Source organism: Calonectris borealis, chromosome 26, assembly GCF_964195595.1.
Source record: "Calonectris borealis chromosome 26, bCalBor7.hap1.2, whole genome shotgun sequence".
In the NCBI taxonomy this organism is placed as follows: domain Eukaryota; kingdom Metazoa; phylum Chordata; class Aves; order Procellariiformes; family Procellariidae; genus Calonectris; species Calonectris borealis.
The window spans coordinates 1,243,691-1,264,653 of NC_134337.1; the positions used below are offsets into that span (position 1 = coordinate 1,243,691).

A 20,963-nucleotide genomic window follows, 5' to 3' on the forward strand; every position below is an offset into this window, starting at 1 on the left:
TCCCGTCAAGTGTGTTTCCTTCTGCACAGTCTCCAGTCCCTAACATCAGGTCTGGTGATTCCCCAGGCCCGCTGCCCCCGGCCACAGTGCACTTGCTGAGCACAGGGCACCCCGACAGGCTGAGCGCGTCCTGGGCAGCAGCGGACGGGGGGCGAGACGGCTACACACTGACCCTGTACCACGCACGGCTGGGCACCGTGGCAGCTACAACCTCGCTTGGGAGAGACACCCACAACTTCACCTTCACGGGACTGGACCCAGGAAGCAAGTATGTGCTGGAGGTGATGTCCATGGCAGGATCCTACTGGACACCTGCAGGGAACGTCAGCAACTGGACGTGTGAGTACCCTGTTTTGAGGGTGATGCGTGCCTTGCTGGGTGGTCACAAAGGCTCATGGCAAAGGACACGGCACCGCTGACCGTCATGGCAGACCCCAAGGCCTGCCTGAACCCAAGGGCATGTCAGTGCCATGGCACTAAGCAGGGCTCTGCCCACCCTCACCATCAGCTTCACCAGCCTGGATTAGACCAGCTGCAGCTCTGGGGGCTGTGCTTCAGAGGAGAGGCACGGAGGAGGGAGCAGTGGACAGGGGCATTCACCTTCCCCTCCCCTCCAGCCGGCTGGGTGCTCCCTCCTCTCCCATCCCGGGGTGTCTTGCTCCAGCTGGGACAGGGCTGTCTCTGCTCAGACAAGTACCACTTGAAGCTTGCAGAAGCTGTTTTTCGCTGCCTCCAGGCTGGTGGATGCAGCCATCCAGCCGAGACGAAGTGCCCTGTCCTGTACCCAGGCAGTGTCCTCAGATCCTTCACTGACAACATCTTCTATCCTGTCTCTCCAGACCCCCTGGCACCCCGTAACGTGTACATGACGAACCAGGGGTATCCCAACAGGCTGAGCGCGTCCTGGCGAGCTGAACCCCAAGGGCAAGACAGTTACAGGCTCCTCCTGTATCACTCGGGATCAGGTATTGTGGCAGCCAACGTATCTGTTGGGAAAGGCATCAGCAAATTCACCTTTTCTGGCCTGGCTCCAGGACACAAATACCTGCTGGAAGTGGTGTCCGTGGCAGGGCCCTACGCAGCCTCTGCGGGGAACATCAGTGACTGGACAAGTAAGTGGCAAGAGCTGGAGGTCCTTACATCATGCGTGAGGCTCAGCCTTCCCCAGGCGGATGGGCTCAGCACCTGCGGTGGGAAGGGGCAGGGACGGGGCTGGGACTGCTGCCTGGAAGCTGCAGGTCGCACCGTAGCAATGGGATCATGGGCTGTGCAAGCCCCCAGTGGAGGGAAGAGCAGGGCAGTTCTGCTGCCCACAGGACAGCCTGGCAGCCGTGGTCGCAGTTTCAGGAGGCAGACCTCCAGCTCGTGGCCCCACCGTTCACACAGGCTGGCTCCTCCAGGCGTGGGTGACTGAACAAGAGCAAGAGATCCCAGAGTGCTGCTCTGGTAGAGGACACCCACATCCTGGGAGGCCACGGGGCCTTAAGCCAGGGGGGACACCCCACCATCCCTGCTGCCTTTCTCCCAGGCACTCAGAAAATTCCTGGCATGGGGGATAAGGGGAGGCTGGGCTTTTTTTTTTTTTTTAAAGGAATGTGGAAATTGCAGATAAGCACAATAAGCCTTTTCATGTGCTTGTCCCCACAATCCCAGCACTTTGTTTGGGGAATCCAGAGGTCTCTGCTCCCATGCTCAGCCAGCCCCTGGCAGAGTGCTGGGAGTCACGTGCAGAGCCCTTCAGGCAGGTCTCTAATGAAACTTGCTAAACAACAGGAGGAAGAACCCACCTCCTCATGCTCCGCACTCTGCATGTCCTCCAATTGCCATTTAAATGTCATTTCTGGTAGTGGCAGCCAGCAGCTGCAGAAATGTTATCACTGAACACATGAAATTTCCTTGCATATTACCCATCTTCTGCTTGTATCTCTACAGGATGGAAGAGAGCACATGCATGACTCTAACTCTCCCCTGGTGTGGTTTTCATTGTAGCCCCCTCAGTTCCCAAAAATCTCTCTGCGGTGGCTGAAGGGAACAACACGATGCTCATCTCCTGGGGCAGTGTCCCTGGACAGCAGGACGACTGCCAGCTGTGGCTGCGGGATCACAGGAACAGCACGCTGCCCTGGCGGCATGCTCTCGGCAGAGGGCAAGTCCAGCACCTCCTCCAGGGCCTGATCCCCGGGAGGAACTATTCTGTCTCCTTGAGCTGCGTGGCCGGGCCCTACTGGAGCAGCACAAAGCCTTTGGCAGTGCCGATGGGTGAGTATGCGCTGCCGTGGGGATGGGCGGAGTGCAGGCTGGAAGGGGCAGAAATGCCTGGGTGGCCTCAAGACTTGACCAGCCCTTGGGTCAACAGAAGCATGGGAAGTCTTCATGGTGGGAGAAAAGGAAAACCAGCAAGGTGACCTTCTGGTAGCCATCAGCTCCTTAAGCTAGCACCATCACAGAGGCTTCCCATCACCTCATGGCCTGGCTACCTGTGAAGCAAAGTGGACTCTGCAGAAATTTCCATGGGTCTGCTTCTCCTATAAGACATCTGCTCAGGCCATGACCCATTTGCCTTGTCCTGTGGCCCTTGGCACAGAAGGCTCCCAGGTCACAGATATCCAGCTCTGCTCCTCTCCCATTGACCTAGGGACAGGCAGCAGAGGACCATAGTGGCTCTGGGCTGACGCATGGGCTGAGGCTGGGATTTCTGTGATCCAGTAAGAACAGAGCCTGCCATATCTCCTTCGCAGAGCCAAACCCGGTGGAGGATGTGCAATGCCTACCGGAGTCAAGGAGCCTTTACTTGAACTGGACCAGCTCTCCTGGAGATGTGGAGGCTTATGAGGTGGTGACAGAGAGAGTCTCTGATGGACCTCCCACCTCCAAGTATGTCATGAGCATCCCTACGAGCGAGGCCAGTCTGGAGGGGCTGGGGCCAAACTCATCGTACCGAATTGTTGTGAGCGCAGTGGGCATGAACACAATGAGGAGTCAGGCTGTGACTCTGCTCTGCAACACAACAGTGGAGGGTGAGTCCCCTTCTTCCCACAGTCTTGCCGCAGACGCCAGGAGAAGACACCCAGTGTTGCTAATTAGACCCGGGGACTCTCTCAGATGCCTGTGAGCCCCCTGTGGTCCTGCACTGAACTGCAGTGGGTCAGGGCTCTGGGCAGTGATGCTGGGACCAGTCACAGGCTGAGCAATGTGTGGTGGGTCTGTGGGAGCAGGGACGCACTAACAGGCTGTGCTTGCTCGTTCCTTTTCCAGCCCTGCCTCCACCCCTGCGAGCAGACATCTTCCAGGTGGAGGCCAGCTCCACGGTTATCATTTCATCTGACCTGTTCAGCGAGGAGAACGGCCAGATTGAATATTACGGTGTCATTGCTACCACTAATGATTCACGTAAGTGCCCCTGCACATCCCGATCTGCAGTGGCTCCCTGGAGGGCAGCAGGTCCCCTGGACGTCACTTTGGGACTACCACTGTCACCTTGTACATTCCCCTTCAGTGCTGAGGCCCACCCGGGAAATCATGTCCAGCACATGGTATGACCACTATTATGGGACAGAGGACTCCTACCTGGCTGTGCTAATCCCCAATCCCTTCCATCCGAGCCCCAGGAGCTCCCCCGAAACCTGGCGAGTGCCAGTGGGAACCGAGGAGTGTGGCCAGTCCAGGGCAACGTGCAATGGGAAGCTGAAAGCCAACGAACAGTACAGGTGAGAGACGTCAGCATCCCTCCTGAGGGGAAGGGGCTGGAGAGAAAAGGGACTGCACATATCCCTGCAAGTTGCCACCAGCTGCTTGGATGTCACCTCACCCTCGTACTCCCCAGACCCCCAGCAGCGGAACCAGGGGCTGCTCCACCAAGCAGTGTTTGAGGGATGCAAGGGCTGGCATACTGGAGAGTATTAGACAGTGTAAGTGGGCAGGAAAGCAGAAGTGAAAGCTGAGGCTGACAAGGGCTGTATGTGTTACCTCGGGAGCTGGGCATGTCCACCTCCAGTGTAAAAACTAAAATGGATTCTGTTATTTGTAGGGATTTACATGTGACTCAGAGCCACATGCAGACTCATAGAGTGCAAAAATGAAACTGATTCAGAAACATTATTTCAAGTGGTGCCTACACAACTGGGGGCTCAAAGGTTGAGGGTAGCAAATGCACAGGCTAAGATCCAAGTTCCCCGTGAGACACACACAGGGATCACAATATTCATAAATTCAGAGTCTTATTTGACAGTAAGTAGAATCCAGGAACATGAATGTAGAAGCATACTTATTTTATTATAGGGTAGCTTTAAAATAGTTGATGGTAAAACAGGTTTTCTACTACAGACAAAGAATCATATCTTTAGTCAGTCCTCTGTTAATTTAGCAGCTCACAATTTCATCAAACAGGGACCATATCCCCAGGCATTCCTCTGACAAAGGAATCCCCCAGAATCTGGAAGGTTGTCCCATTTCAGTTTAAAGAAACTTACAGCAAGGGTGGCTGACTAGTGATAGAAGTCGCTGAGAGTGTTGGGAAAAGAGAAGGAAAGACTGTGAGAGAGTGTTCATGAAAGCAAGCTTCACTTTCCCCTATGAGTAAAATGAGAATTAGACCTGCCCTTAAGTTTTGTGGTGAGTGGAGCTAAGGTCCCTGGTGTTGGGTTTGGACCTGCTGGCTCTCCTTCCTTTCTTCGTTTCTGCTTCGCTCTCTCTGCTTTTGCTATGTGCAGACTCTGCGCTTACATGAAAAACTTACGTTGATTCTTATGGAGTCATTTTAGATTTACACATGTTGCCATACAGGGGCTCTTAATTCAAGCTGCTGTTTGGGGCAGCACTGGCGGAGAACAGAGATTGGTGTTAACACTGGGCTGCATCAGGGGAGTGGGAGATGGCTCCTTCTCCTGGGAAAAAAAGGGAGTTCCAGAGAGCCATTCCCTTGGAAATCCCACACAGAGCAGGATCATCAAGAGCAAACAGCTCTTCTGGCTCTCCCTAGGTGCTGTATTATCGTGCCTGGCAGGAGAGTTGCGTGATGATGCATTCCCATCCCATGCCCAACACGTGTGTTCTGACCCCTGGACTGTCACGGGAGTCTCCAATTGATTCAAAAGGTTGGAGATTGATTGCCCATCAAGCCCATCTATTCTTTATTGCTAACGGCTCCTGCCCGACTCACCCTCAGGCACGGCAGGGCAAGTCTTACTGCTTAACCTTAGCAGCTTCAGTCTGGCCTTCTGCTCCAGCCATCACGGCTGAGACAGGGACAGCCCGGGGTGCAGTCTGGGTCCGTTGCAACGCGTCGGCTCAGACGAAGATCTGCCTGACCCATCTCTCGAGGCCAGGCCTCGAGAGGAGTTTAGCAACAGCACAAACACACTGGGGTACCCCTCCACCCCCCAAATACTGTCCAGCCAGTGTATATCTGAGAGTGTATATCTGCCCTCCTTGCTTCCCAGCTGCCCTTTTCACTCCAGCATCGGCCTCCCGCAGGGTAGCAGCTAATTCAGAGCCATCAGGGTGTCATTAGCCCACCTACCGTGATTGAATAACATGTACTTAACTGTCCAATTACTCAGGACTAAAAGATCCTTTTGCACCTCTTCACAGCTTGCTTTCATTTTGGCTGCCCTAAACACCGTGTATCCTCAGTAAACCCTGCTGCTTTCCTAGTTAATCATTAGTAGTGTGGTGAAAACCGGATACCTCTGACAGCCCATCTCCACTCTGAAAGCCAGCCCTTGTTTCCCATCTTTCAGTGAGTTATTTATCCACAAGCCCTTATCTCTCATGCCATGGCCTGCCATCTGCAGGCTCAGTTTCCAAAGAGGTCTTTTCTCTGGCAGCTGGGTCCGGGGTACTGCCAGAAGGGACCCACACTGGGCTCCACAAACTCTTGGCTGCTAAAATCCAAAGCTATGATCGAAAGCCTTGGCTTGCATTTAGGGCACAAGAAGACCTACCCTTCCAGGTTACCTGCTCCTAAGAAAGGCAGCTCTGCAGGGAGCTGTGACACTTGGTGTGCACGCTTCTGGGAGGCGGAGGATGTAGGGCAGATCTCCACAGGGAAGAGGATGCCCGAGCCACTTCTGTGTGCAGGGGGAAGGGTATGGGTCAGGGCTCAGGCCTCGCAGCTGAGGTGCCCCTGTTTCAAACAGTCACCTGGGCTCAGCTTTTTCAAGTCAACCCAATTAATGGGTTGACATGAACTGAGACAGTGACTCAACCCAACTTGATTTTCCATACTTACTGTTGTCTTTCCCTATTTCTGTCCAAGAGGCAGAAAAAGGAGAAAAGACCATTCCTTAAATCCCTACCAGAAAACCAGTTTCTTCCAATACAATATTTCAAACCAGAGGCAGCTGCCCTGTTCCCTTGGGTCTTCCTGGTGCTGGCTGCATGGGGGCTGTGCTCAGTTCAGATTGCCCCTGACGGCAGGACTCTGCTTTGCCCTAGGTTCAGCATCGCTGCCTTCACCAAATACGACCCAGTAGCCCCTGCAGTGACGTTCACTATGTTCTCAGGTACGTTGGAGAATGCCATCTTCCCTACCTGGCTGTGCAGGTTAGAGATAATTAACAACCTGACAATGGCAAGCCAGAGGGAGATCATAGGCTGTAGCAAATATAATAAATAGAGTAAATGCAGCCATTTACTGACTTTTATTTCTGTCTGTTCTATCTCTTTGATTCCAGCTGCTGGATCCAGTGCAGACACAACTCCACTCTCAATGCCAATAATCACTGGAATTGTCGTGGGATTTCTCTTGACACTTGCAGCTATTTTCACTTTGGTCTACTGGAAACACCTCAGAGCAAAGAGGTGAGGATGAGCCACCTCTTGCCTGGCGGGTGCAGGCTGAGAAACCCAACCTTCAGGGCCAGGCCAAGAGGAAGAGCAGTGAGTGGGTATAAAATGAGATTTAGGCAAACTTGGACACCCGCTAGTGGAGTTGTGCCTGGCAAGCACAGAATCAAAAGGCAGAGGGGAGAGGGGAGCTGCCCGTGTGCAATTAATTCACAGAACCCTACACATGTGCAAGGCAGTGTGCCTGATGTGAGCTGTCTGCTCACAGGTGCTCCGTGAGCCAGTGGAACACCATACACTCAGCCTCTGCAGGGAAGAGTAACATCTCCCATGCTTTGATTCTAGAACCAAGAAGAGCAGCCTGCCCCAGGAAATGGTGACCTACAGCTTGAGGTGAGTGCTGGAGTCTTCCCTCTCTGCGTGTCCCCAGTGCAGGTCCCCGAGTCCTTCACCTACTTCCTTTCTCGTGCTTTGACTCAGGAAAAATCCAACTCTGTCTCCTCTCCTTCAGTTATTTTTTACATCTTAGGCTTTTCCATGTTCAGTATTTATTGCCCAGCTCCATTCCAAGTCAATGGAAGTGGAAATGCATTGTCCACACCTCCTCTGCAAGGCTTCTGCAGTAGGGGAATATCCTCATCATCCTGAAATCCCTCCCAATATTTAAACAATGCTCTGTTGGCCCCACTTCCCCGGGCAATGACGTGGGCTATAAACCATCCCTGTGTGTGTGCATCCAGGTACTGCAGATCTCAAAGCTGGGCTGTCTCATTGGCCACCTGACTGGCCTGCCAGACCTCCCAATAGCTAAGGCAAGTTTTCCTCTGGACTTCATTTCATGCAGAAACGTCCATCGGCCAATCCCCATACAGAACTTCAAGCAGTACTATGAGATGAAGACAGCAAGTGCTAACCACGCTTTTTTCCAGGAGTTTGAGGTGAGATGAGACTCCTTCTAGAGACTCCCCCTAGGTAGCTCATGCCCCAGCTGTTGGGTGGCCTGTATGGACTCCTCATCTCCAGGGACAGTAACCCATCTCTCTAGCAATCTAACCACCCTACTAGGCAATCTTGGAGGCTAAAGACTGGATGGACCAAGTGATCAGGCAATTCCTTTACTCAAAACCTGTTTTGTTAAGTTCTGGTAGAAATATGTGTTGTCTGTGGCATGAGGTGAACTAGCACTGTCCATAGCTGCTGGTGGACAAAGCTAAGGGCCCCAGGCCTGGACTGGAGGCAAAGGTGCTGAGTGGTGTTGCAGTGAGATCCACCTTGACAGTGTTAGAAAAGAGCATGCAGCCAGAAGGAAGGTCGAGGAGCACTCTCAGAGCTATAGGGCCAGGCTGTGAAATTCACCTGGCTAGCTTCACTGGCTCCCACTGCCAACATCTGCAGGCTCTGAATTGTTCTGCTACCAGCACCTTTGAAAGTCCCACCAGTGATTTCAAGCCCTCCTCACATCACCCTTCACTGGCCTTCTGAGTGAGGACAGAGGCAGAAGCAGCACAAGATGTTTCTGTTTTCTCAGCACAAAATGCTCTGAGCTTCTTGGTAGACTTCTGATTTCTGAGATTTTTTTTCCCCAATACTTGTTCTTGGGCTTGTTTTCTTTTAAATACAGTGCTGTTGGAAAAGGCACTGAGAAAAGCCACCTATGGCTCAGAGTACAAAGGCTATCGTGAGGGAGTAGAGAAGTTCTTCATGCATAGGTGACCCTCTTGAACCACTAGACACAGCCGTTGGCCATGAGCAGGGAGCTGGGCTGGCCAGGAGCTCTCCAGAGAGACACTTGTGCTTATCCTCTCCCTTGTCCTACAGGAGCTGAAGGAAGTTGGGAAGGAGCAGCCGAAGGTGGAGGCTGAGCTACCAGCCAACATCTCCAAGAACAGATATCCCCACGTGCTTCCCTGTAAGTGCTGTCTCCTTCCTCCTCCCCCCATCATCCGGGGTGGGAGTTCATGCTGCAATGGACAGGGACGGGCTCACCCTGCATTGCTGCAGGGTTCACAGTGCCTGGCTCCTCTCCTGGGAGAAGGAGTCTTGCAAGGGGCCTCAATTTCCCTTTTCCTGCTGGAGACTCAAGGCTTAAGGGTTGAGCCAGGACTGAGCCACCAACCTCCTCAGCTCCTCCAGGACGCTGCTGGGCAGGTGCTGGATGAGCCCAGCTCAGGGATGGGACCCAGCTGGAGACCAAAGTGGGACCATGAGTGTCCCATGGTTTCTCTGATGAGCCTCATGATACCAGCTCTGCTTTCTTACCCATCTGCTAACCCAGTTGGCAGGCAATGCTCACCTCTCCAGGGAGAAGGTGCCTGGGCAAGCACAGAGCCCCACTGCTGGCTGCATACATGGAGCTAGCAGAGCTGCTGAGGCTTTTTCTAATGTGTTACCCAGGTGAAGAGGAGATGGCTATGTCTTGGTGAAGGGCTGCCTTGGGGGGTCACACGTGCGTATGGTCTCTTTCAGACGATCACTCTCGGGTCAAGCTGAGCCAACTGGGGGAGGATCCACACTCAGACTACATCAATGCCAACTTCATGCCTGTGAGATCCCACTTGCCTTCCCCACAGAGACATGGCCATGGGGCACCATCAGAGAAACTCTGCCTGGATTGAGGTTGTGAGGGCTGGTGGGCAAGAGCTGCCACTGAAGCCACAGCTGGCACAGACTGGCAAGGAGTTGGGGGTCAGGCGGAGATGCATTGTTTCCCTTTAGCAGGGGTTGATGGAGATCGTCAGATGGCAAGTGCTGTGAATGCAGAGGTGTGAGTGTGGGGAGACTGGCAAGGCTTTCTGCTTTCTTCTTGAGGACTATCCTCCCATCCTCTCCCAGCTTACTGCCCCATCTGTCTGTCTGCTCTTTCTCCTTCTGGTCTGTGCAGTTGCATTTGAACAACCCCGGAGCTGTTCCCACATCCCCCATCCGGGAGATTTTCCCAGGTAACAGACAGGGCACACAGCATGCACGCGTGGTTGTGTGGATCCGCGGGGCATGTGTGTGTCAAAGGGGCAAAGGCAAAGAAGCAGCCTGTGACCTTGCATGTTCGCCCTACCTTCAGCAATGACTGGGGAGCACAAGAAAGACCCAGATCTGTCTTTTCCTGGTTAGGCTGAATGAGGAACTGCTTGGAGGGAAACGGCAGGGATCACGTCTTTATTCCAAATACGTAGAGAGCACGTGTTGGGCAGCACATGCTTCCTGTGAAATCAGCTGCTTCTTAGATCAGCTGCCTGGGAACTGTGCCAGCCTGGGCTAAGGGCAATGGGCATTTCTTCCTCTACTGCAAAAGCAGACCAGGCACTGACTCTGTCCCAGGGCAGGATCCACCTGCCTCTGCAACTTGCCAACTCCTCCTGTCTGCCTCTTGCTCAGGGCTATACATCCCAGCAAGAGTTCATTGCCACCCAGGGGCCCCTGAAGAAAACGATAGAGGACTTCTGGAGGCTGGTGTGGGAGCAGAACGTCTGCAACATCATCATGCTGACAGTGTGCATGGAGAACGGACGGGTAGGTTGGCACCACTGGGCTTCCACGTGCCAGCCCCAGACAAGCCCAGACCTGGTCGTGTGAGCTGAGCCCAGGGCTGGGTTTGTGCCCTCCACCAACCCCTGCTCAGCTGTGGCTCCAGGGTGAGCATGGGCCACATAGCTTCCCCAACAGGCAGTTTGAGGGGAACAGAGGCTGATGTATGCAGCTCAGGGTTAGCTTGGGGTACGAAGGGGCAAAAGTGGAGCTTGGCTGGAACCATGCCCATCACCCTCAGATATTTCTGCAGTGTCTGAAATTACCACTTGTCTCTGGATGAGACACCACACATGGACTGTTCCTCTAGTCTCCAGGGATGATGAGACCCACCCAGGTCCTTTTCTCAGGAGGAGGCTGAGATCCAAACAAAGGGGAGGTGGGGGAGTGCCCTGCAAAGCTCCTGGTGGGAAGAGGAAGTACCCCTGCCTGCTCCCCAAGACCTGCCCTGGCTCCCCGCACAGCTGCTGCTCTCCAGATGCTCCCAGGGAGCCAGGAGGTGACCTAGTGGGACCTGGGCCCTCACTGGCCTCACTGGGACCCCATCTTGCCTGTGCTCTAGGTCCTCTGTGATCATTACTGGCCATCCGAATCTGCCCCGGTCTCCTACGGGCAGATCCAGGTCCACCTGCTGACGCAGAGCAGCTCCGAGGAGTGGACCATGCGCGAGTTCAAACTGTGGCACGTGAGTAAGGACCCAAAAGGATGGACTCAGGGACCTGTCAAGGGCTGGGGGTTTGCATGGGATGGAGTGGCATTCCTCCTCAGTGGTGGTGGCATAATTTCCTTTCCCTGCCATTAGCAGGGTTCAAAGACCCAATCCCCTGTGGAGCAGTCTGTCACTGCCAATGTGTATCACCCCTGCTGTCCACCCTTGCTCTCTCCTTTCCATGTCCCTGCACTGGGACACAGCCTGCAGCTTCAAGGGCACTGAAGTTCCCTGGCGGTCAAAGGCAGGTCTCCTCCTTGCCACCTCCACGTGCCTCACCATGGCTGGGGACCATGGGGGAGAACAAGGGAGCAGGAGCCACCAGGCACTGCAGCAGACCTGGTGTTGGCTGTTCCCTGCAGCTGAGCTGGGTGTCCCCAAAACCTGGGGTGCTCCCAGGGCTGTGGGGTGCATGCATGCCCCTATCCCAGTGGGCTGCACGCCAATCACCAACATCCCCCCTGGCAGGAGGGTCTCCGGGCAGAGCGTCACGTGTCCCACCTGCACTACACAGCGTGGCCTGACCATGGGATCCCAGAGTCCACGACTTCCATTATGACCTTCAGAGAGCTGGTCCGGGAGCACATCCAGAGCACCAAGGATGCGGGGCCGACCCTCGTGCACTGCAGGCGAGGCTCTGCTTCGGGGGACGGCAGGAGGGGACGATGGGAGAGGGCATGGGGGACAACGGTCCTACTTGTGCACAAACTGGGAGGGAAGGCTGGTCTGTAGAGAGTCTCCTGCTTGGGCGTTGGGGATTACAGGTCTGCTTGCAGCTTGCCCCCCAGTCCCAGGGGACGCGGCAGCTGGAGATCGTCAGCACCAACCCCGGGTAGTCTGAATGGCTCCTCAACCCCATGCTGTGCTGGGACCAGTGCCCCGGGGTGCAGCATCTGGGAGCCATGTCTAGCAGTGGGAGAAGAGCCCATCGGCTGTGGGGTCAGGCGATGTTTAACCCTTGCTGTCTGTGGTCTTAGTGCTGGGGTGGGCCGCAGTGGCACCTTCATTGCCCTGGACCGGCTGCTGCAGCAGATGAAGCAGGAGAAGGTGGTGGACACATTTGGTGTTGTTTATGCCTTGCGGATGAACCGTTACCTGATGATTCAGACGCTGGTAATACCTCTGTTCTCTCTTCCCCCAGGCCCCTTGCTCCATGGCATAAAAGCTAGCTGGGCTGGCAGACAGATGAGCTGGCCAGCCAGCCCCAGCACCCCCAGGCTGGTCCCCAACCTGACACTCTGCCGCTCAAAGCAGCAGCTCAGCTGGAGTGGAAATTGCGCAGCTGTGGGTGTCTCCAGCAGCTTCATGCCCTGCCAGACCCACAGCAGCAACATGCAGAGCCTCAGAGACCTCCCAGGAGGCTCATAAACACCCCAGAGCACCTAGGAGCAGGATCAGGTCCTTTGCAGGCAATTCTTAACCCACATCATGTCGTTGGCCTGTGATGGCCACAGCCCATCTAATATTTCCAGTACTCAGGGGTGGGACAAGGTGTCAGTACTACCCTTCAGACATCAGACCGACCCAATGGTGGGATCCAGGGGCTCTGAGATTGAAGTAGACAGGGCCTTTTGGGCATGAATGTAGGGCTCTTGGGGCATGAATGTAGGACACCCTCTGCCCACTAGGCAGTGCCATACCCACCCTTTCACACCGTCTGCGTGGTGCGATGCTCTACATTGCTGTCTGCCTTTGCCTTCCAGTCCCAGTATATTTTCCTGCACAGCTGTATCCTGGAAAAGATCTTGGAGGAACCACTCCTGGGTTTATCAGGGACAGAGAGGTAAGGGCCTGCTGTGTTTTGCCTGCCACTCTACCCACCCTGATCCACAGCCCCTTCAGGTGGCAAGCTGGGATCCTGACCCCAGCTTGAGCCTTGGCTCCAGGACAGAAGGACAGGGAAGCCCAGCCAGCTGTCCCACCTGGTGTTTTGAGGGGGACCAGCCCAGGGCTGGTTGTTCCCTGCAGCATGGGGAGCCCAGCCCAGAACTAGGTGTGAGTCAGTGGGCATACTGCGAGGGCTTGGGGGACCTCATCCCCCTTCCCTCCAGTGCCAGTCTCCTGGGCTACACCAATGCCCAAGAGCTGCAGAGCTGTCCTGGGGAAGGATCAGCCCCTGGCTTCCCAACCCACAGGGATGCCCTAGAGATGGGTTCAAACTGGAGGGGCTCATGGCAGCTGGGTGGCCTTGGGCTGTCCCTTCTAATGGAGGCCAAGAGGAGGGAGCAGGGTCAGGTTGGGCATGGCTTTGCCCACCTATCTCGTTGTCTCTGAGGCTACATCTGGAGGTCAGATATCTCTCTTCATAGTCAAACTCTCTCCTCCCTCATTCAGAACAGCACACCCTTGTCCTTGCTGAGTCTTGGGAGTGGGCCCTGGGCTGTGCGACATCTGAGACCTGCCTTTGTCTAGGGGAGAGCAGGTTGGCATGGGCCAGAGCTGGGCTGGGGACCTGTGAGGGCCCCGGCATTTGCGCGGTGAAGGTGCCTGTCCGCCTGCTGCAGACACACCCTGGATGCTACTGAGGTTGCTCAACCTCACCCTTACTCCCAGTTTCTCTCCCCAGGTCCTGCCCCATCCCACTGAAAAGCTTTGCTCAGCACTACACCCAAAAGGCCGCCAAGTCCCATGTGGGCTTCCTGAGGGAGTACGAGGTGAGAGCTGCCCTGGGCAGGGTGCAGGGACTGCTGCCATGGCCATATGCACTGGAGGGACCTGGGGAGCGATAGCACCTGGTCAGGCTGTGGGACACCCGAGAAGTGCCTGCTGAGTGGGCCCCATGCCCCAGTTTCCACGTGCTTGACTGTCCTGGCAGTGTCCCCTCTCCATGACATTGTGTCCTCAGGCATATAGCTCCCTCACGCATCTGCAGTGATCAGGGTCTGTTCATGACCCCCTCCTTCCCAGACCCCATGCAGGGTAGGGACCTACCTGAACACCATTCTCCTACACAGAGATGCAGCCATCTCCTGACAGCGCAGATCAGACCTGGCAGCCCACCCCAGAGGTGGTCACATAGCACCCCTGCTAAGGCTTCTGCGTGTGCAGTATAACCACCCCTCTGCCAAGGCCAGGTGTCCTCAGGAGTCCCCAGTTCCTCCTGCTCCTCGTGACCCTTCCTCCACTCTCTTTTACTCTGGCAGATGCTCCTAGAGGTTGTCAAGGAAGAAGCCAGCTCTGCAACACCATCTTCAGGCAACCAGCAGACACGGCCCTCTTCCAGCATCCTTCCATGTAAGTGCTGTGACACCTTGCATCCTCTTCCTTCCTGTACCTGCTTGGAGCCAGGCTGAACGAGGGCCGGTGCTCCACAGTACAAAAAACATATTTTGACACACTGCAGTGAGTCCACCAGAAGGCTACCAAGGTGTTTCGGGTGTGGAGCACATGATGTATGGGACTGAGATAGGTGGGTTTGTTCAACCTCGAGGAGAGAAGACAAAGGGGAGATCTTATTGCTATCTTCAACTACTTGCTGGGAGGGCACAGAGAAAATGTAGAGTCCTCTCAAAGGTGCACCATGGAAGGACAAGAGGCAAAGGGGATGATTTGGAAGGGTAATCTGACTCAGTATAAGGAAAAAAGTATTCCCATGAAGGTGGCCAAACACCGGAACAGGGGCCCAGAGCACCTGCAGGCTCTCCATCCTTGGAGATATGCAGATCTCCATCGGCCAAGACGCTGAGCAACCTGCACTACATGTATCTGCTTTGAGCAGGTCGTTGGGATAGAGACCTGCAAAGGTTCCTTCCCACCCACAGAAAAGGATTCCCCTCCAGCATCTCCAGAACAAGCCCCAGGGCTGTCTTTTGGGGACCAATGTCCATGAGCTGAACAAGAGGCCTGCAGAGGGGAGGACCTTTGCAGAAAAATGGTGAATGGGACGTTGGATTTGTGCGGCTGTGTGGAGTCTGGCAGTCGGTCTGCAGGAGCTGTGTGAGTGCAAGGCTGCCCTGGCTCCCTCTACCTTCCACATATTTTGCAGATGATCGCTCCAGAGTGAAGTTTTCCCTGCTGGAACAGGGCCCTTTCTCAGGTCTCCTGCAGGTGTGGCGTGTCCCGGTGAGTCGTACCCCCAGCAGCAATGCCAAGCCCCCTGCCTGGGTCCTGCCACGGCTGTTTCCCATCCTCACCCACTCCCTGCTGCCTGGTTCCTGCATGGCTCCACCAGTCACTGCTGCTGTGATCCTGTGTGGACAAGAGGGGACTGTGGGGACTGAGGACGTGTCTTGCCTCACTCCTGGGGCCCTGGGCTGTCCCCACTTCCCTCCCTCGGTGCTTTCTCCTCTGTCTTTGTCTCCTGACCTGCTGATCTTCCCTCCTTTTCCTGGCCTCTCTTGCAGCCACCTGGGCTGATGGGGTGCCTGTGCCACCCTCTCCAGCAGGAGAGTGACATTCTCATTCCCCACCCAGGGCTGCAGCTCCAGCAGGGAGTATCTGGCTGTCCAGGGCCCTGACAAGTTGACCATGGAGGACTTCTGGACCCTGGTGTGGGAACAGGACGTTCACACCATCCTAACACTTCTCCCATGGCAGGAGAAGGGGGAGGTAAGGTGCCGTGCCTGCCTGCGCCATGGCAGAGCAGGGATATGTTTAATGGAGCTGGAAGCTACCATAGCTCTGAAACTTGAACTCTTGTCACTGCCTCCTGAAGCCTGGGTGCAGATCCAGCTTAGCTAAAGCTGAACCTACCCTGTGTCAAAGTAGTCCCACTGCTTGTCATGGAAGACAGGTTCTGTCTGCCCACCATGCGGTCCATGGCTGTGGACTCAGCTGGTACGCTTCAAGCTGCATCTCCGTGGCACTCAAGGACAGCAGCTCTGGCCTCTGTCTATCTGAGGCAGAGAGCATTTGCTGAGCAGATTCCCACTGTCCAGCAAGTTCTGTGTTAACAGGGAAGCTGGATGCAATCTGCTGTTGTTTCCAAAAACTCCCCCAGGGTTTAGCTAGGGGATGAACTGACATAGAGTGATATTGTGGGTGCTCTTGGTCCAACCCCATCACAGACCCCTCTGAAGGTGACCGATCTGAAATACGTCAACCGTCAACATGAAGCCAAACTTGCTGTTGTGCACAGGTCCCACGTGAGGCATGCTGGCCCCTGGAAGGAGACTCTCTCTGCACAAAGATGCTGACCATCCAGTGTGGCACAGAGAAGCTTGTCTCCGGATGGAGGTGTATCCAGCTCAAAATGAAACACGTATGTGTTGATGGGGCTGGCCTGGCTCCCACTGTCTGGGATGTTCTTCACAGCTAGCAAACAGGTCTGTAGGGGGAAAGGCCAAAAGGTCCATGGACACTTGTCTGAGCTGCAGAGTGCCAGCAGTCCACAGATGCAGGAGGGAATCTAGATCGCAACATCCAGAAGAACATCTGCTGAGCGGACATCGGAGATGCACAGGAGAGGATTGGAGGCTTCACCCACACCTTGCTGATAGGTCTTTCTGACCCTCTTTGAAAAGGTCTACACAGTTCTCAGTCTCCCTCTCAAGGGGCAGGTCAGAGTGCTGTGGGGAAGGAGAGCAGGTTGCCAGAGGCACCATACCCACTGCGCGGGTGATGGGCAATGCCCCAGCAGACACTGCCTGGACAGCTTTACAGAAGCTAGCAGTTAGCTCAGGAAAGCATCTGACAGCCTAAGGATTGGAGAGCTGGGACTTCTCTGCATCCAAATTCACCCATCCCTCCCCAACAGCCATGTCAACTCTTTGTGTCTCACCAGGAGAAGAAAGCAAAGGAGAGGCAGGTACAACGGTTCCTATACATGCTCTGGAGCAGCAAGAAACAGCCAGATGTCGAGAGCCTGCTGGAGCTCCTCACTGCTGTCAGACGGTGCATGCCCCACCGAAAGAGAGCTGGTCCTCTCCTGCTGCACTGCAGGTACATCACGTTACTGGTCCATCCATGGGCAGCACAGCACCTTGGCATAGCCACCAGCAAGCCTGCGCCCTCCACCAAGGATCCCAAGGTTTTGGGGCCTGTTGAGAGTAGGTCCATGGGAGCCAGGGAAGCTCTGAGTTTGGGAGGTCAGATGAAGCAGCGCTCTGCCAAGGCAAACAGGGCTGGGCCTGGGGCAAGCGTGGAGGGAGCAGGCATTCCTGGGCTGAGGTGCCTGGGCCATCCCTAGGAGCAGCCCTGACATCCTCATCTGCTTGCAGCCGGGGAGAGCTCACAGTCCCACAGGAGCCAACACAGCTGGCACATCGACAGAGCGAGCTTGGGTGAGGGATGCACAGCTCGGCAGGGCAGGATAGGCTGGGTCTCCAGGCTCCTTCAATGGGCACTTTGGAGTCCCATTCCCCTGGTCAGCACAGGCCTCCCTGCCACCTAGACCAGTGGTCACACTCCCCTATCCCCACTGTATTCAGTTGCTGCATGTTTTCTCATGGGGCTTCTGACTTCTTGGGCTGGTGCTCACTTCCAAAGAGGTTCAGCTCAACCTGGCCTGGCATCAATGACCCTCCCTTGTCCCTTGCAGCAGTGGCGTGAGCCAAATGGGGACACTGATCTCCCTGGATTGCCTGTTGCACCAGATGAAAGCCGAGAGAATCGTGGATGTCTACGGGGTGACCCTCCAGCTGATGAGAAGCTGCTGTCTCATGACCCCAACGCTGGTAGGTGGGAAGAACCGTGGGCCGGGCAGAACAGGACATTCATGCTGAGCTGCCTGGAACTGGCAGCATGCTGCCCACTCCCCTGGTGCTACCTGCCACCTGGGAGCCTGTCCAGCCTGTGCTGCCCACTCCCCTGGTGCTTCCTCTGCCAGCCGCTGAGGGCTAAGGGCACGGTCTTTTCCCAGGGAAGGGCTTTCCATCTCCTCAGTTCTGGAGTTAAAATAGGTTAAATTGCATGTGAGCTCACGATAAATGCAAGGCACTCTTCCCATTCTGCCTTGGAAAGCATGTCATGTCCTACATGACAAACCTGCCTGCTCACCCCTGGCCTCTGGACACGGCTGTCAGCCTGGGCACCGAGAGTCTGCTGGGTTTCCCCTTGTCCAGCGCCTTTTCCCTGCTACATCCCCCACACCCAGAGCCTGCTGCCAAAGCTGGGGCCGCGTCAGTGGGACATCCTGCCGCATTTGCAGCTGCCCTGCAGCCACATGGGCTGTGGCACTGTCTGATGGTGCCGCAGCCATGCCCTGCCGTGCTGCGCCAGCCCAGCCTCACAGGCCTCCAGCGTGCCGCTCCTGATGGGTGCTGGCGGCACAGATGCTCTCTGGACAGCGCTTTCATTTGCTGCAAACGCTGAACCAGCTGATGCAGCATCCCTGGAAACCCTCCCCACAGGGGACAGCAGAATTGGGGCAGATCTCTCCGGGGCTCCCCAGCTGCAGAGCCGCCAGCAAGCAGCTAATCGCATTCTTAATTAATGTGAACCATGCGCATGGTGGGAGCCAGAGGAGGGCAAGGCGTCCACTGCCCCTGCTTCAGAGCTTCTTTGTATTTCAGCAGCGGTCTTGCCGAGCAGAGACACAATGTGCCCATAAAGGCACAGCAAGTGCCGATCAAAAGCCGCTACCCCACTGAGGGGGGGCAGCAGAGGCAGCTGCCTCCCCACTTTGCCGCGAGCAGTGGTCGCTCTGATCCCAGCATGGCCAGTGAAGGACATGCAGGGCTGCCCTCCAGCCCCACACCGCTGCCATGTGGCTGCCAGCCTCCTCCATCACTGTGGGAGCTTGCCAGGACCCCTTTATCTCTGGCGAGGGCACGCTGCTCTCATGCTGGGAGCATCAGCTGATTTTTTGGGTGGTTTAGTAGCCAAACAAGGGGGAAGATGAACCTTTGAGGGATTGTCCATGGATAACTGTATTTAAGCACCCCCAGCTCCACCGCGGCGTGTGTCTCTGGGGATGTGCTCTTGCATTTGGCCAGGCATTGACTGTGCCTGGTCTGAAGTCAATCCTGGGCTGTCACTCCGGATTTCACAATCAGGCTGGGCTCATTGAAAACACGTTCTGGTGACCTGGAACCGCAGCCATTGTGTGATCTGTGGCTTTCCCAGCCCTTCCGTGGGGCTAAACCCACCGCCGGCAGGGGAGGAGGCTCCTCGTGACTTGCAGCTTAACCAGCGCATTAGTGAGCTGTTCGGGGGCCCCTCTGTCGAGTCCCTAATCCCCCCTTCCTGGCTACCATGTGATTTCGACCCACATCATTTGCAGGCTGGCCCTGCCCTCCAGCTTTGTGCATTGAGTACAACCTCATTTACCTTTCCCACATCTTGCCTTCCCCGGAGCCCTGCCATTTTGTAGCCCAGCATCATCTTGGAGCAGCCTGGCATTTGAGCAGAACCTCATATCAAATCCACAGTGGACTTGAGACCTCTGGACCCACATTTGGTACTGATGGATCATTTTGGTGATCTTAAAAATAGAGAAACGATGCAACTGGACTAAAACCACCCAGATCTTTTTTTCTGCCTCTGAGAGCTTGCAGAGATCTACCCCGATCCACTGTCAGCACTTGACTCAGGTACACTGAGACTACCACCAAGGGAAACTCCTGCTCCAGAGGTCTTCCCTCCTGGCCTCAGGTCACTGCCAGACCCTGTGCACTCCAGCAGGGCAGAGCTCTCCGCGCTCGCTGCCCTGCAGCATCCCTGGAGTTGCTCTTCAGTCTTGTTTTGGATGCAACACCATGGCACGTCCAAAAGCCACTGGGGCACTTTGAGGAAGTCAGATGACATTGTTCCTCCCCATCTGAGATGGGGATGTTGCTCTCATCCCCATCACAGGGATGATGAAGCAGGAGGAAACAAACGTGGTGTAACTGCAGCTCCAGGCCTGATTCTTCCCTTCTGGCAACTCTGGTGACACAGGACAAACATGGACCACTTGGGACAGCAAAACCTGCTCTGCCATCAGACACTGCTAGTTAATTAGGACCTTTTAAGGCAAATTGCAGGGTTAGTTCTGCAACCAGGAGGCTTCTGTCAGAAATCTGACTGCCCTTTCTCTCTTACAGGACCAGTACATATTCCTGTACACCTGCATGCGGGACATCATCGCTCAGCAACAACCCTAACACTGCTCGGCACTTCCTGGCACCGTCCTGCCCTCCACCTCTGCGGGGTCCTGTCTGGAGCCAGGAGCTGGGGTGAGAGCACCGTGGGGCTCCTGGCTCAGAGCGAGCCCTGCAGCGAGAGAGGACCTACCCCGGCACTGTCACCAACGCGTCCCACATGGTGTTAGCAGCAACATGGGTCTCCTGGACAGATGGACAGTGCTGTCCTGCCACGCACTGCTGCAGCCCCTTGGTGCAGACACGGCGAGAAGCTGGGCAGGATGCTCCCCTGCTTTGGCCATCTCCTGGGATTCGTGGTGCCTGGAAGGTTTGTTAACCCCACTGCAGTACGCAGCGCTGGCTGCGGGGGTCTGTGGTGCCCTTGCCCCTCAGCCCAGAAGGGGCAGCCCTGGGCTTGCTCCTGGACAGGCCTGGCGCCCACAGGCTGCCGAGGTCTCACATGAGCACTGGGGACCGCAGCCTCCATGCGCCCATGGGCACCAGGTGTGTTGAGGTCTCAGACACCACTGTGGGCAGAGCATGGTGGGAGCTGGCTTGTCTCGGCTGGTGGATCAGTCTTAGGTACAAACAATAAACAGCCCTAGGAAGGAGTGTGCTTGTAAGGCTGGGTTGGCTTTTGTGGGGTCTCAGCGATGCCAAGGCAGCTGTGTCCCTAGCCGTGGGCAGTGGATGGGGTGCCCTTGGGCACTCCAGATACTGCAGCCCTTGGCAAACAGCAGCTTCTGCTCACTCTCATCTGCTCCTGTTACTGAGGCAACACTTCTGCAGTGAGCCTCCAACCCACCCTCAGCTTTACAAGGAAGAGGCACATTTTCTGAAGCCTGGGCTTGAAGTTATGAACCTGCTGGCTCCCAAGAGCCGAGGACCAGGGCAAAGCCACCTGGCCCAGCTGACATGCTGGCAAGCAGCTGGCAACCCTGTGG

At 55.6% G+C, this 20,963-nt stretch overlaps 1 protein-coding gene across 1 annotated transcript in view; it reads left to right on the forward strand.

Moving 5' to 3' along the window:
- LOC142093207 (receptor-type tyrosine-protein phosphatase V-like) overlaps nucleotides 1-20,640 on the forward strand; it is a 35,335-nt gene extending 14,695 nt beyond the window's left edge. The window contains exons 15-39 of the mRNA XM_075174162.1: nucleotides 67-339; nucleotides 840-1,112; nucleotides 1,990-2,259; nucleotides 2,739-3,017; nucleotides 3,256-3,390; nucleotides 3,497-3,707; nucleotides 6,436-6,503; nucleotides 6,675-6,801; nucleotides 7,132-7,179; nucleotides 7,631-7,724; nucleotides 8,605-8,695; nucleotides 9,253-9,329; nucleotides 10,159-10,293; nucleotides 10,871-10,993; nucleotides 11,486-11,646; nucleotides 11,995-12,130; nucleotides 12,721-12,800; nucleotides 13,584-13,671; nucleotides 14,161-14,251; nucleotides 15,003-15,079; nucleotides 15,431-15,565; nucleotides 16,095-16,217; nucleotides 16,740-16,897; nucleotides 17,496-17,631; nucleotides 19,981-20,640. Coding sequence (XP_075030263.1) covers nucleotides 67-339; nucleotides 840-1,112; nucleotides 1,990-2,259; nucleotides 2,739-3,017; nucleotides 3,256-3,390; nucleotides 3,497-3,707; nucleotides 6,436-6,503; nucleotides 6,675-6,801; nucleotides 7,132-7,179; nucleotides 7,631-7,724; nucleotides 8,605-8,695; nucleotides 9,253-9,329; nucleotides 10,159-10,293; nucleotides 10,871-10,993; nucleotides 11,486-11,646; nucleotides 11,995-12,130; nucleotides 12,721-12,800; nucleotides 13,584-13,671; nucleotides 14,161-14,251; nucleotides 15,003-15,079; nucleotides 15,431-15,565; nucleotides 16,095-16,217; nucleotides 16,740-16,897; nucleotides 17,496-17,631; nucleotides 19,981-20,040 — 3,449 coding nt within the window. The 3' untranslated portion in view covers nucleotides 20,041-20,640. The remainder of the gene's footprint in view (nucleotides 1-66; nucleotides 340-839; nucleotides 1,113-1,989; nucleotides 2,260-2,738; nucleotides 3,018-3,255; nucleotides 3,391-3,496; nucleotides 3,708-6,435; nucleotides 6,504-6,674; nucleotides 6,802-7,131; nucleotides 7,180-7,630; nucleotides 7,725-8,604; nucleotides 8,696-9,252; nucleotides 9,330-10,158; nucleotides 10,294-10,870; nucleotides 10,994-11,485; nucleotides 11,647-11,994; nucleotides 12,131-12,720; nucleotides 12,801-13,583; nucleotides 13,672-14,160; nucleotides 14,252-15,002; nucleotides 15,080-15,430; nucleotides 15,566-16,094; nucleotides 16,218-16,739; nucleotides 16,898-17,495; nucleotides 17,632-19,980) is intronic.
- Nucleotides 20,641-20,963: the final 323 nt, after the last annotated feature.